This window comes from Thermobia domestica, chromosome 4, assembly GCF_964235325.1.
Source record: "Thermobia domestica chromosome 4, izTheDome1.hap1.1, whole genome shotgun sequence".
NCBI lineage: Eukaryota > Metazoa > Arthropoda > Insecta > Zygentoma > Lepismatidae > Thermobia > Thermobia domestica.
In genome coordinates, this window is record NC_137457.1 from 41,642,018 (window position 1) to 41,658,843 (window position 16,826).

Below are 16,826 nucleotides of genomic sequence, written 5' to 3' on the forward strand. Positions count from 1 at the left end.
CACATGAACGTAAGTTGTCCTTTTGATTAATACTCGCAACTCTTGTAGTACAAGGAGTCGATTAATGTGAACTTCTATGCAAGGACTGAATTTATTAAGAGACGTGCACTTTACTGCAAGAACACCTAACATGGTGCAGTGAAGAGCGCTATAACAAGTAAAGTTAATGATAATATGAGAGATGAAGCCATTGCAAGCAAATTTAAATTTTTCTCTTTTTATTGTTTTATATATATATATATATATATATAATATTTTTATTCTACGTTATTTTCTTTGAAAATTTTGTAATGTCCCATTCCAATGATTTTGGTCTACTCCTCGACTTTATTTACCATTCAATAAGTGTTTAATTTTTTGCTCTATGTTCTGCAAAATGAACGCACTCAAAAAAATTAGTTAGAATAATTCCTTTAACAAAAACATCTTCCAGGGTGTAAGTGTGTGTGAATGTGGGTGGATGGAGTTTTTTTATTTTTAAGTATTAGTGTTTTTTTGATATTAAATATATATGTGAATGAATTGTACCTACAAGTTGTTTGCGAAATTTTTGTTAGTAGCTACCAGTACACAAATGCGCCAACCTGGAAGTGTCGTGTAAATTTCCATCCTATCTAATACTAATTTAAGGAAATTGAAGATATAAGAAGGAGGGGAGAATGACAATCTGGTACGGAATTACATATTATACTAAAAAGGATTTCTTTACAATATTTTTCACTCTTGTCCCATCCTTTACTTGCGAACCTTAATAAATTTTTAATTCGACAAACGACTGAGAAAGAAATAAAATAAATTTTAAAAAATCCTAGGGGACTAAATCACATTAATTCAAGTTTTCAAGATTAATTGGACATACTTCGGTCGTATTACTATCATGAATTAGCTACTTTAATCCGTAGGTAAATAGAAGCTATTGAAAATTTATCGGTATTTGAAATGAATTTCCCTGAGAAAACCATTTAATCCGGACCTTAAACACAGATGTTTCTATCTAGTCGCGCTTCGATTTCTTAGATCAAGTGTCACTCATAAATAGAACTCAGGTCAGCAAATATTATGAATTAATTAGTACAAGGCAAACTCAATTGCCTAAGTTAACACAACACTTGTTTCATGTGAGGTACAATGTGCGAGCCAGTGGTCAAGTGTTTTCCATCTAACGATAAATATTTAATAGAAGGTCATATAGCACAAGTATATTTCTACTGTCGAAAATCTCTTGGCAGAAGTGTACTTTGGGGTGGCCACTTACATAAACAACAGTGACTCATTTTAAAATTGTATTTAATTTTTAACGGGACTACTCATATTTAAAGCACATCCAATCATTAATATAGTCATTTACACCACTATCATTCAATATATTAACTACTTCTAACCTACATTCACAGTACTCTTTAATAAATCCTCTACTCAAGTCAACATATTAGAGAAAATATAATTGACCAATGCCTAGTACAAATTAAACTCCCATGAACCCAAACACTTGTATCAGTAACATACCGAATTCGTGTTTACACTACGTGAATTTTTTGTAATACGAAATGTTTACTACTTCGTTCAGTAATTTTATACACATATTTTACTAGACTTCAATCCTAATTATTCTTAACATGTGGCCAGGAAGTTGTGTTAAAGGCCAGGAATTTCTAACGCGAAGTTGACATTTTTCGATTACATAATTATTTCGAATCGGAAAAGGTAAAAATTGCTAATACCGAATCGTCTAAATACAATCTACTAACCTGAAATTTTAGAATTACTCTAATTGTTATCATTTGTTTCGAAATATAACAAAATATCCCCACTTTGGCAATACCTGCCTCCTTAACGCCACGACAACAATTGACTAACGCTTGCACAGACGATCTTTCCCTACTAGAGGGCGCTGCGAATGCATAATCTAACTTTGTACTGATGAAAGTGAAACATCTGAACACCGAATTTCGTACTGAAGCAGGAATAATTTAATGTTTGTTTTTAATGTTTCTGTTCAAAATGTAAGAAACCAAATAATTAATTGCATAAATATAACACAAAACCGTCCTCAATAATCCACTCACTCACACAACTATAAAACTACTGCACCATAATGAGATCAATTACATAAGGCTACAAATAATATAAATACCAATCACTAACCAGAATCTACACGTATAAAGCAAATGTTTCACTATCCCAATAATATGGCTCTGAATACATAATGTAAATATTTAAAATAAATTTAAAAAATTTTGGGACCAATTGGCTCTGGAATTCTGACTAATTCAATGCTGGGTTCAAGAGAACCCATCAAATTGTCCAGAAAAAGATTCCCCTACTGAAGGGCCTTTATCTTCGTCTGAAGCGTATACTTATCTTTTAGCAGTGGATAAATGTTCAAGATATTGTATGCTTGAAAAACTAAGGTAGCTATCTTAAAAGATAATTTGTGACAAATTGTATGATTTTTTCTCCTGTTATGGTTTTGTATAATCAATATCTAACAATAATGCTTCAGTATTTACATCTGAATATTTTCAGGGATTTTTGTATAGTTTGGGTATTAAGAATATAAATCTGAGCCCTTAACATTCGGAGGCAAACATTGCAGAAAGGTTCACAAAAACTCGAAAATACTCTTTGAAATCTTATGTTGCTGAAAAACAAAACAACAGGAATAAGGTTATTAGTGAACTCCAGTTTAATCTCAATTTGTGTGAGCAGGAAGGACTAAAAACTGTATATGTAAAGTTATAATTTTGGTAGAGAGTTAATAAGTCCGTTAGAGATCAAATTGAAAATTTTGGATGCTGATCTAAAAGGTCTGAATAGTCAAGATCTTTGGAAGCATGCAATGGATAACTTTGGGACAAACGTCGAAAACCCTTTGACTGTAAACTAAGGATATACATTTGGTAGTAGATAATCTTGTCTTAGTTAAAAATCACGAGAAATCAGCTCTTAAAGATAATGTAACCAAAAGTTTAATGTGTCAGTGCTTTGGTCCATTTAAAATTGTGAAATTCTTAACTTATAATTCCGTGTTATTAGAAAATATAAAATTTGCTAAGAATACTAAGAGAGCTCATGTAAGTGATTTTAAAACATACTGTGTAAGAAGAAATGAAGCAAAGATCAAGTGAACAAATGAAAATGAGAATCCTACACATGTAGAGTTGAACTAGAAGAGTTTAAAATTTAATTAGTTATGTAGGATTAGGTTAAGAATATTTAAATTTAAGTTACTTTTAAAAGTAGTTTAATGTAGGAATTTAAGATGTCATGTACAAGGACCATCCGGAAAGTGGTACTCGTTTGAGCCGCATGAAGCGCCGCATGAAGCCGCATGAACTCGCGTCAACGTCAGACCGCGTCAGTGGCTTGACTCCTGCTCTGTGCCTGGTTGCGTGACGCTAGCAGTGCCTATGTTTAGCCTGTGCTCATTTATAATGATTAAACGAATTGAGAATCCCGCCAGTTGTGAAGTAAGGGCTGTGATTAATTTTCTTAATGCACGCATCGTTCGACCTTGTGAAATCCATCGCCAATTATATGAGGTGTATAGAGACAATGTGATGGGCGAATCGTCAGTTGAGCGCTGGTGTCGCAACTTCAAACTGGGGGGGGTATACACGACGAGGTCCCATCTCTCATTACAGGCGAACTGCTGAAGTCAGTAGACGAATGCGTGAGGAATGATCGGTGCCTCACAATTGATGAACTCTGTGAACATTTTCCTAATATAACTCGAACATTTGTCGTGAAATTGTCAGAGACCATCTGCATTATTCGAACATCTGTGAAAGGTGGGTCCCTCGCGTGCTCACAGATGAGCACAAAACCAAGCGTAGGGCTGCAGCACTGACGTTTCTTGGACGTTATTCCCATGAAGCAGACTCTTTCCTGATTCGCATCATTACAGGGAACGAAACATGGGTTTGTTATCCATCACCTGAGAGTAAACGACAGTTCATGGAGTGGCATCACGCTCATTCACCAACGAAACCAAAAAAATCAAGACAGTTCCGACCACCAGGAAACACATTGCAACCATTTTCTGGTATCGAAAGGGTGTACTGCTCATTGATTTTATGGCCCGTGGAGACACAATTAACACTAATGCGTATTGTGAAACATTAAAGAAATTACAGCGGGCAATACAAAATCGTGGGCAAGGTCTTAGTCTGCAGGTGTCATTCTCCTTCATAACAATGGCAGGCCCCATGGAGCTGCGAAAAGACAAAACTTCTGCAGCAATTCAAGTGGGAAACCTTCGACCATCCATCGTATAACCCATTAGGATTTTCATTTCTTTATGAAGCTTAAAGATTGAGAAAGATTTGACAGCGATGAAGAACTTAAACGATGTGTGACGACGTATCTGAATATGCTGGCGGTGGAGGACTATGACGCTGGAATACAAAAGCTCATCACACGGTATGACAAATGTTTGGTGATTATGTAGAGAAGTCGTGTAAAGTATGCTCTTTCCAATAAAAATGTGTATATTTGTTAATATGTACTACTGTGTCTTTATTGCACAAACAAGTACCACATTCCGGATGGCCCTGCGTAGAGTTATGATTTTGGGTGCTGATCTAAAAGGTGTAAATAGTCAAGATCTTTGGAAAAATGCAATAAATAATATGCTAAAATCTTGGGTGGAACTTCGTAAACTCTTTGAAGGTTAAGAAAAGGATGTAAATTTGGTAGCAGATGATGTTGTCTTAGTTAGAAATAACTAGAAACCATCTCTTAAAGATAAAATAAACAGAAGTTAAACTTATCTTTGGATTGGTCTATTTAAAATTGTGAAATTCTTAATTCATAATTCCGTATCATTAAGAGATGTAAAAATGCTAACAACACTAAGGAGCTCATGTAAGTGATCTTAAGAAATACTTTGTACGAAGAAATGGAGCAAACATCAACAGAACAAATTAAAATGAGAATCCTACAAATGTGGATAGAGCTTCGAAGAAATTAAATTTCAATTAGTAATGTAATACTAGGTTAAAATTATATAGATTTGAGTTAGGTTTGGAATTACTTTAGTGTAAGATATTAAGTCATACAAAATTTAGATGTGATCGTAGTCGTTTCATGTTCATTTTGTTTCATGTTCATTAAGATTTCATTTGTAAATCATGCAATAGCTTAGGGTTAGAGTATTTCAAGTGTAATTGAGAGATAAAATGTTATATCTGAATAAATTAATATACATGTGAAAGCGAAAATTCGAAGACCTTGTTCTCATTCTGAAATTAAACTTGTGTACCTTTACAGGGGCCACATCATACTTGAATTAACGTTACTGTCTATATTTTTAAATTGCCCTTTGTATTTTCTTTTATTGATGTTGTGCTTTTTCTTTAGACATCTGAAGATGGTTAACGCAGTCTGTAAAATGCTTTATGCTATCGAATGGAAATTACTGTCAAATTTTCGGAATTTGGAAACCTTATATCTGGCTTGCTATTCTAAAACCCAGATTTGGAGAATTGGTGTACATCTGAGTGGAATGTTATATCAAACTATGGAATGGAAATTCTACAGAAGAGTGACGAGAAATCCAAAATGAAACTAGAAGTAATAAATGAATATGTGAAGTAATAAAAAAATGTAAAAGAAAGAACTTTTCAGAAATTTTATTAAAAGAAAGATATATAATACCAAAGTAACGTACATTTGATACGAAAATTGTATCTTTTGTATCAAATTTCGTTCTGTCTCAAAATTTTATATTTAACAAGGAGGTTGTGTTTGAAACAATTGCAAAATCGTTACATTTTTTAAATATATTTCTTATGAAAATACAATTTTCTTTTCATTTTTAAGAAGTAAAAAATGTTAAAAATTGTTTTTGAAAAAGTATTTTGTTGTACCTTGTTATTCTGATTTGAGATTAGTTTCTTTGTAAAGTTCGTTAAAAAAGCGTTAAAATGATGTATATACGTCTAAATGCTATAATAGTAACTCTTGTAATGCGGCAGATAATCAAACTTCTTTTTAACGTTCGCAACTACTTCAGTTGAGGGCAGTCTTCCTAAATGACGTATCTAATGAGTCAGGCCCTGCGCAATAGCGATAGTCTTACTCTCATATATGCCATTCTGATCCGTTGCGTCTCATAACTGCTTCGTAGTTTATTGAGCCAATACGGGTTGGACTCAAGTGAATGACTTAAATTACTTCGCGCCGAAAGTTCTTTTTAGAAAGAAGGAAAGTAAAAAATTTGGTCTAAGTGTTCGAAGTAACGGTGACTCATATTATATTGTGAAAGAGTGCGTTAATTATAATTGTGTTTTTAAACTTTGTGCCAAAATACACACTTTTAAAAGGCTTAATTTAATTTATGGGTTTAATTAAATTCTTTAACGTTGAAGCAGTTTAAAAAGTGTCAATGATACTTTTATTTTCCTTTTGTCAAGTGTCATGAAGTTCGTGCTATAGAAGAATATTTGTCAAGTGAATGATATGAAATTTAAAAGGTCTACTTCTTTTTGTAATCCAGGTCTACTTCTTTTGCAGACTTCAGTATGAAAACCTTATATACGCTGACAAATATGTATCTTTTCAAATGTGGTTATGTAAGAGACGGGAAACCTGTAATGCGTCAGTATGTCTAGTGCTTCTCTTGCTTTCTTTGTGCAAGAGGTCTAGCAAGAAATTTAACTGGGCAACTGTAAAAGGAGGAGAAAAAAAAATAAAATCAAGAGTTAACATTCCACCCGTAAATTGCATACGCACGTAGTAACTAATATGAGAAGGATTTCCTGAACTTCTGTTGTTCATCATTGAATAATTTTCTTAATTAACGGTAATTTAAATTCCTAATTAATTTAAATTTTTGCTCACGTTGAAAGTCGGTAAATTTAAATACCAAATCGTTTTTAATGACGTGGTGATAGTTATTGAAGGACTAAATTACGTAAAAAAAGTCAATTGCTTTTAGCCCTAATTAAGATCGGATTTAATTAATTTGGGATTCCTTTCTTAAAGATTTAAGAGTTTCTAAGGAATTAAGGTAAATTATATATGATTATTCCGTGCTGTGGGAACGGTTTAATATTGTTACGTGCTGTTAATTAAAAAAAACATCATTAGTTACCTAATTATCTAATTAAGTGCTGTTAAATGTAACTGTTATTTTAGTTTTCTTGGATATCTCGGATAGACCTTGAATCATACTTTGAAATAAAATGGATCTATAAAAAATTGATTAAAACAGAACATATAGTCCATCCGGATTAATTTATTTTTAAATTTTGAATTGATTGAAATTTGTCGCGTGCACTGAACGGCAATGTATTGTATTGTACAGTAAAACCTGTCAAATTGGCTACCTCTCTAAGTTGGCCACCTGATTGTCTTGGACTTACTCGTCTTGAACCTGCATATTTCCATAATTCATTCGTTATTTATTATTCTGTAAATTGGCCACCTGTCTATCTTGGAAGTTCGCTACTTTGAAGCAATGTTCATCCTATGTTGATAATGATAAATTTACCTGCGTATCTTGGCCACGCGAATACGTTTTGTTATTTTTCTTAATTCTTTCGTATTCCCATATGAGAGCCAAATATTCTATTTGTTACTGGAGACAGACAAGCATTGATTCCTGCGATTTGTGCTTGGAGGTCAATGGCCAGAACACTACCCTGACATACAGGTGGTGAAAGAAGATGCTAATAAGAAAAAGCACATACAGGGATTCAGGAAACGGTTGTACGTGTTTGTTTACCCTGACTGTTTTGGTAAAACCATTAGCTAAATCGACTCCTTTCTTCCGAGCGGAGCTTAAAAGTTCCCAAGGTTAAATTTAAACAATCTCAATTGTCATTTATTGCCACGTGACTGCTTGTCGAAAAGTAGCGGAGCTTTTGAAATATGAATTCCCTTAAGATTTTCTCAAAACGTCTTTCGCCCCAAGGGAAACTCTTGAAGCTCGTTAAGAAGAGGTAGTTACTACAGAATTACAATCTTCATATGTGAAAAAGAGAATAAAGCCATACCTCCGCCTAGAATGAACCACCATGAATAAATTTGTTATTAACAACTCATTTGCTACTATTCGAAAGGTATCTGCAGAAAATATTTGTCACTGCCGAAAAAAATCGAATAAACTGCATATAAATTATTAAATTTATGATTTTGTTTTCTTGTTTTCAATTTGAATATCTCAGTGTACTAAATGCCAACATCAATAAACCGTGTACATATGTTTCGATTTCATGGTTCTTTGTGTGATTGTGTTTTCCATCCAAATAATTCAGTGTACCAGATAAATTTTCGGGAAGAAAAGGGTACATGTATTAAATATACTGTAGTACATTTTTGTACTTACATGATTGTGTTTTCCATCCAAATAATTCAGTGTACCAGATAAATTTTCGGGAAGAAAAAGGTACATATATTAAATGTACTGTAGCACATTTTTTCTAGTACTGCATATTGTTATGATTACTCAATATACATAATTTAAAAGTAGCTGTCGTGGTATTGCTTATTAAAATTTTACAATTAAATAATACTCGAGATCCTATTCTAACAATACACTAATCACACTAATTTTCTGTAAGTTGGCCACTTGTCTAAGTTGGCCACTTTTCAATGGAACGGATGGTGGCATACATAGACAGGTTTGACTGCATTGTAATGGAGCAGTTACTAACACCCAAGAGGATCTGGAGCTGAGAATGGTAACTACCTCTGCTTTTCTGTAACTATTGTTTTCTGTTGAGTTATGGTAATTTTGAAGTACAAATACTAGTGGTATGGGTAGTAAATAGTTGAATCGTATCTTAGTAACACTATCACAGCACAAATACTTACATTTAGAAATAACGAGATAAATATTTCGGGATGTAAATGGTTAATACATATACGAGGCTGCTTTAAAAAGTTGTTACCTGTTTTTTTATAGTGAGCAAAATTAATTGACGTTTTTGTCGCTTTTGGTATTTATGAACCATAGAATTAAATTTAATATTTAAATTTTGATAATTTAAGAGATTTGACAGTGTTGTCCTTTGTGATTGATCCATATTACTGTAAATGTTATCTGCCTTGCAAAATTTACTGAAATACTTTCAATAAAGTCTTCTCTATTAAATTTTAAAACACCACCTTCGAAATTAATGATTTATTAAGGATTTGATGAAAGATATTTGGAACTTAGTCATTTCATATAATTATTTTGAAGGAAATCTGAATTGCATTAAATATTTTAATTGAACACTTGTTTGGAATTTCTTAAAATAAAATCTATAACTCTAATGATCCACCTTCACTCAAATTAGGTATTAAGATTGTGTGCTGGTGTAAATGATATAGGGTTTTAATTTGCTTGTTTTAATAATATATTTATTATAGGATTTGTCCCATGAGTTGTGGTTAAATCACTCGAGGTAACATTTAGTTTCCATTTTAACTATGGTAGCTAAAAGATACATGAAGCATTCTGACCGCGATACCACGAATTTAGACCTACTGTAGTTTCAGTTTTATTGGAAGGTTGACATAGTTCATTTTGAATTAGATATTAATGACGGGAAGACAAAACTGATGTTTCTTGTATGTCGCACAGTGAATTAAAGAATATCTACATATCAATATTTCGATGATATGACATTTAGTGGTTACGTGTCTATTATATTCAAGCTACAAGGGCGTGTCAGAATAAAGGGCGAATTATATTTATATGTTCGTATGTGGTTGTGTGTGTTAGCGTGTGTTTGTACTTACACAACATAACTTGGATGAAAAAATATCTCTGATGAATATAGGTATTGTTCTGTTCCCTCTGATTCTTCTAAATTGTGATCTCCAGCCACAATCTGAAACAAAATTTGCCAACAATATATCTCACATAAATAGATTTTTATATATATACCGATTTTCTTGAAACAACCATATAAGATTTAAAGCAGTTTTTAATTTCGAAACACCAATCGAGAAAAATGATTCGGCATGCTCTCAGATATCACTTTGCGAACACTGTTGCCAACAAAATGTAAAGCTACAGCATAATTTTAAATAATACTACGCAAAACTATTAGATATTTGAATTTTACATGGTAAAAGAATACATACTGTAACACTTCTTCTTATTCAGCATTACACACTCAAAATGCTAGAACAGCACAAACATCGATATAGATCTAATTTGAAAATCTTTATAGTAGGAAAAACGCAAGCAATACGGACTGGTTAATTCGTATCAAGAGTAAGTTTCTTTTGAATACTATGGTAGCATGTTCGTGTAATAGGAAAAAATCATAAAGGATTGGAAATTTAATTCGCAGAAAAAGATTTATTTCAAAATACAATCATCACTGGTAGCATTTTATTTAATGCACCATAGTTTTCAAAAATCGGAATTATCGTTATAGAGTTTGGAACAATTTGATATAACAAACTATACCGAGACATGATTAAATTGGTTTAAATTAGATACAATGTTTAAATTACAAAACTGTGATAGCCTGTTATTTGAAGTAAATAAAGCAATTCGCATAAGATTATAACAGCTTGGAAAGTCATTTATTTTGAAAATGATTTCACAAAATAGATCATTTTGAAGAGCATACTCAGTCAAACTTTGAGTATCGTTCTCAAACTTCCGGAATAGGTAAACATTATAAATTAATAAATCACTCAAGCTTTATGTTTATTGAAAACATACTAAAATATTGAATACAATACCTGTATAATATTAACACCTTTTCTATTGAAGGGTATTATTGTAGTACTATACGTTTTCCCTACACACGCCGACTTGAAATATCTTATAACCTGAGATAGTGGCATTGAAGAAAATAGATATGTTTGGTTCAAACACTGTTAATATTATTAATATGAAGGTATTGAAGACAGTGTAAAAAAAGTTCTCATTCCAAAATTAGTGTTTTACCATAATATCATTTTTTTTAAAGTTTACCAATGTGTTTCAAGGTAATAAATCATAATGTATACAGTGTATTATACAATTCATCCTTCGATGAATATACCATAAATTTTCATTATTAATATAAATTGTATGAAATTTCGCTATATAACGCTTTGTTTTAGAACAAATTGTGTAAGGTGTTAAATTTCCAATAATGAAAACTCTAATAATACAATATTTTATAAACAGTTCATATGTTCTATTGAGTCTATTGAGTTCCGATATTATACGGCTTTCTAGGATACATTACATAATTATATCACACATACTTCTAACGAATATTTAAACAACCTAATAAGTTATGTCGAAATAGTTTTCGAACACGTCATTTGAAATATATTATATATGTAAAATCAATATTTACAGATTTTAAATATATTCCTGAAAGCTATTAAAGATGCATTCTGTATTAGAGAGTAAAGAATGTACAATAGCATATGTGACATAGTGTTTCCGAAATTTCAACTTCTATTTGTGGGGATTCAGGAACACATTTTGGTAAATTATATTGAAGTCGATCAGAAAGAAAGAATAATCAGTGTTTTTTTACTGTAGTTCGTAGTAGTGGCCAGTCGTCTATTTGTTAATTCAGGTAAATTGTGTGTTTTAACTTCAGAAGAAGGGAGTTCTATTTTTGGCGCACTACTGGTATTTTTTAAACTTTCTTAGGTACACCAAATAATTTATCACAATTTGAGATTGTTGAGTCTAGTTACATAGATGGTTTCTGCCTAACACGTCACTTTTTTCTTTTAATTGAATCATAGTTAGGGGCTCATGTTCCGTATGAATTGCTAGTATGTGACTAAAAATATTCGGAACGACCACTATTAGAATGAAGTATGTAGTTTACTAGGTGGTTGTGACGAAAAGTAACACTCGTAATAGTGAGAAGGTATCGTACAAAGTACATATTATATTTTTATAAGAGTGGAAAGTGATTTGGTTAGATTGACATGTAAACGTATTCGGGAACCGCATATATTGGTATCCAATTCATACTTTTCGGGATCTCTGAAATGAATGATGAATCTCCGAATACTGGTTAACTTTAAATACATTCTCCATTGGAGCGGAATTGAGATTTAGACTAGGAAGTCGATAACACGTAAAAACCGAAAACAGTCCATAGGATTATGGGATCAGTAGTTTTCCTTACTTCGGTAAACTGTTTATTGGTTTCTCTCTAGAAGTTGCTTAAGTGTAAACTCACCCCACCCAAGCCATGGAAGTGTGAATTGTGGCTGAAATGGGATGATGATTATGGGAAGAAAAGGGTAACATTATGCGGTTTTGTCAATATACCTTCATTGTAATATGTAACAAGAGGGGGTGGGTGATGCGTCCAAATGCGTTCAAAATTCGAAAAAGAGGATTTTCACCTATTCTTCCTTCTACGAGTTTCAAGAAAGTGCCACTTATTTTTTTTTAAAGTAATGTATGAAATATTCGATCCATAGAGTCAGTTATGAACTTGTATCTAAAACATCTAGCTTCACCTAACCACATTGAAAATTGAATGTTCACACACACACACACACACACACACATATATATATATATATATATATATATATATATATATATATATATATATATATATATATATATATATATATATAAATGTTTTGGACCCTACTTACAGGCTCTACACATATGTTCCATTGGTTGAAGAGGGGCTTGTTTTCCGATTTCTCCAAACTATTAGGTACGGTACCATGGAATTTTGAATATATACACTCATTACACAGGAGGCTAAATATAATCTCATTGCATAATACTTTGTCTTGCAAAATATCCCCTCTAAGGAGGATTGAAATGTTCAGCTATTTTTACAGTCCGACATATCTACAGAAATCTCACTTGTAGACCTTTAAATTTTGTATCTTCTCCTTATATCCTGGGATTGACATTAGACCGAATTTCGTATCTAAGAGCCATACGATAAAAATGTAAGCTCGTTCGTAAGGAGATCTCAGGAGATTTTCGCAGCTGCCGCGCTCAGAACAAAGAATGCATTTGTTTGCGTTATTCAGTTGGATTCAGTATCAATGAGGAATGGAAATATAACACAGAGAGAAAAAGAGATAATGCACACAAGGATAACATTCGGCTTCATAAACCAATATTAGACAAATTTCAGTTTTGATAACAAAGATGAGATCCAGATGATCGGATTTAAATCTTTTGTTTTCTGCCATACTAAGGAACACCTACCAAAATCCAGAATAGCTAAGTACACGGAGACTAGAATTATCTTAATATAATCTCAATAACGGATGATAAAACGTATGTTATTCATTAAAATAATTGAAAAATTTCCGACTGACCACTGACCTTAATCAATTCAAATCCATCTAAGCAATGCCCTGCAGTTATAACCCAATATGGACTTATTAAGGTTCCTCCACAACGGAACAGTTCGTCGTAATCTGGGCTCCGTATTTCAAGCCTCACAAGGTACGGAAATTCTCCTAAATATGAAAGAATTATAAAAAAAATGCATCGTTTTGTAATAAATTATTATCCTTAATTATTATTTCATTCATTTACATAATATGTAAAATTAAGAATATGTTTCATTCAATGAATTACTTTTCTCAATAATAATATTACATGGGTTTCCTGCAAGAGCCTGGACGTAATCATAGGCTGGATCTGCAACAAACACCCAACTCTAATGTGAAACAATATATAAGTACATAAAACAAAAGTATATTACATTAACTCCGGACATTGACTTAATATTGAACATATTTAGTTATATAAATGTACGTATATTTTGAAAATTGGACCTCTATTCACATTAAATGAAAACATAACGTTGTATATTGTCTCCTTATATCATACTTTTAAACTAGTATTACCCATACATTTATTGGCAAAGAACTCAATAGTTTACTACAAAATAGTTTTGATTAACTTTATACAGAAGGAATGAAATGAACTATTCCGATTTAATGCATGGGTATTGAAACTTGATTTTTTCTGGAACAATTTCTAATAACGTCATTTTTTGTAATAAAATATATTTAACACTCTTTCGATCTCACAATAGTATGATACGTAAATGTTCTCTAAAGTTTGTTGTAACAGAAGCACATCTGATCTTCTTGTATCATAAACAACTATTTTTCCAGATTCCCGACACAATACACTATTCGACTTTAACAACACTAGCTTTGAATGTGAAAACTGATCACTCACTTATCCAAATGCAAAACCCATACTCTTAAGATTTAGAACAGAACACTTTGAATACTACAATCACGGTATTATGAGAACACACATAGAAGAAATGATCCATTAGAGGCAGAGTAGGGTGGAGCGAAAAAACTTTTTTTCACCAAGCAAAACGCCTGGGGTCCAAAAAGTTGCGTAGTGGCCTGGTGTCAACGGGTGTAAAATATTTCCTTGATCGGTTGATATCTTCAGGTTGCGCATGCGCACTGAAGTTACATCCTTGTTTGATTTACCAATAAATGCTATTATTCCATTAAGCCCAATTCGTGCACTGAAGTTCTGTTAGCAACATTCATGTATTGTTTGTAAGAGTAAGTTAAGAAGCAATTAGTTGATTATTCATTAATTAATTAATGATTAACAGGGGCGGAAGTCTTTCTTAGTTTCAAACTTCGGCATCACGAGCCGATTCAGAAGACGTGCCCGGATGAAACCATCGCGCCTGTCCTGTCCACAGACTTGAGTTGCAGCTTCTGTCACCACACGAATGCATCGTTTGACTGCTTGCGTATTGCACGGTAGATCCTTCCACCACAGATTTTGGAGTTGATCTTGATCCAGGCTATCTTCTGGCAGTCCAATAACGAGTGGCGGTTCGGTGACAGCGAGGTCTTGCCAAAAGATGATGTCTGTGTAATCCTTGGCGCTGAAGTTCAACGGCGGAGCTTCGAAGGTTCGAATCGAGCCGCCAGGACCAGGAGGAGTCTCTCTTGCCTTCAGGATTCGTTTCTTGGCCAAAGTACGCATATGAGGTCTCTCGTCATGCAGCATCGCCAGTAGGAGGTTTTCGGGATGTGCGGCGAATGCGTTTCTCTGCATGGTGTCGTAAACGACCTTCTTCAGTTCCGGATCGAGGTACTGCGACAACTGCATGGAATGCCATAGATTCTTTGGTGCATCCGTGATCTTCCAATGGCGCTTGATATTGAACCACATTGGAGCGTACACGCGGACCACGAACGTGGACAGGATAACTAGGTTTTCAGATGGGATTTCACTCGCCACATACAGCCGCAAGATTCGATTTGCAGTAGTCAACCATCGTGAATGGGACAACATGATAGGACATCTTCCTCCCAGCCCTTGCGGGAATTGCCCGGTTGCGACAGCCCGACAGATGTCGAGTAGATACTGCTGGTCGGTGCTGAGGTCTAGGACGACGTCGGGAAAACTACCTTGGATAGGCTGGAACTCCAGGACAGGAAGGTTCTAGCAAATATGAAGGCTCTTTGCGAGTGGTCCCGCATACCCTCGTGGGCTACTCGTAGGTCCCTCTAGATACTCGATTAGATGACGTAGGGTAAGCTCATTGAAGTGGAGTTGACGGACTATCCACTGCAATGGCTTGCCCAGCTGAACTTCCAGGCAATGGATAACCCCATTTCGCTTTCCTGTGTTGACAGCAGTACCGTCGCTGCCGATCGCCTGCAGTCCCGACAACTCCATGTTCACGACGGTTGCGTATTCCAGGATTGCATTCGTAATTGCTATAGCAGATCCGGATTTTGGTGTCACGTGTCCAAAGTATGTAGACCCTGGTTCACTGATTAGGGACACGTGTTCCTCCACAATCTCCCTGCGATGTAATTTTCCATCAGCCATCATTTCAACAGACATCGTTTTGTCCTTTCTCAAGTCGAAGTAGAGTGCCCGCAGTGGTTGGAGCTGGACAGGCGGATCTTTTAAACCCTTCCTCATCTTCTCTCGCTCTCGCCTGACTTTGCTTCTGTCGATGACCGTACTCTCAGCTGACGGATGGGCTGTGTCGTGCAGAATAGCAGAAGCAATCGCTGCGGCATGCCTGTCAGCAATCCCATATCTGTCTAACACCTGGGCAAACGTGGGGAGTTTGAGACTGGTACTGGGCGACTGCTTTGTGGATTTCCGGGTATCGAAGGTTACTGATTGGTCAGTTGTCTCAGCACTAGCAGACTCCGCGCAATCGAAGCCATCGTTGGAATCCGAATAGTCAGCTTCCGTGTCAAATTGGGAACTTGGACCGGGGTCTTCCTTCCGCTTTTTGAAAGATCTTGCTCTGGCTGCTTCGGACTCCTTCCTACTTAATCGTTTCTGAATGGCCTTGGTGACTTTGACGTCCAGTCTCCCAATGAACATCTGCCGAGCTGTTCTCTGGTCGACAATGAATTCTTGCTCCTGTCTGGGGACCTTCTTCCCTTTCTCGCACTGGCAGAGGGAAAAACTCTGACATTTGCAAGCTGCGATGTCGAACAACTTGCCATTTTCATTTAGAAATGAGTCCAGCGATTTCTTGAAAGCGTCGACGTTCCTTCGACTTAAGGAACACTTCTTGAGCTTCTGTAGTTTCTCCACATCCTTCTTAATTAGTTCCACGACTCTCTGGTGACTCACTGTCGGAATCGATGCCTTAGTCCATACCTCCTCTACCTGACAGGCCACTTCGTCTGCGATGAAAGACAGAGGCGGGTCTTTCTTGCTCAGCTGCTTCTTTTCTTCACGCTTAAATTCCACGTACTTCAGGACATCTAGATGTGTTTGAAGAACTGCATCCGGTAGGCGGGAGGCACTCCCTACAATCGGGCAGTCAACCTGACGTCTTGTTTTCGAAAGATTATAAGTTTTCTCAGTCATTTTTTTTACTGTGTAATTGTCCGTTTACCCTTCTACC

The 16,826-nt window shown here is 34.7% G+C and overlaps 1 protein-coding gene across 1 annotated transcript in view; it reads right to left on the bottom strand.

Moving 5' to 3' along the window:
• LOC145683303 (brachyurin-like) overlaps positions 1-16,826 on the bottom strand; it is a 460,948-nt gene that overhangs the window by 205,900 nt on the left and 238,222 nt on the right. The window contains exons 4-5 of the mRNA XM_081754665.1: positions 13,274-13,410; positions 9,733-9,824 (exon numbers count right to left, since the gene is read on the bottom strand). Coding sequence (XP_081610791.1) covers positions 9,733-9,824; positions 13,274-13,410 — 229 coding nt within the window. The remainder of the gene's footprint in view (positions 1-9,732; positions 9,825-13,273; positions 13,411-16,826) is intronic.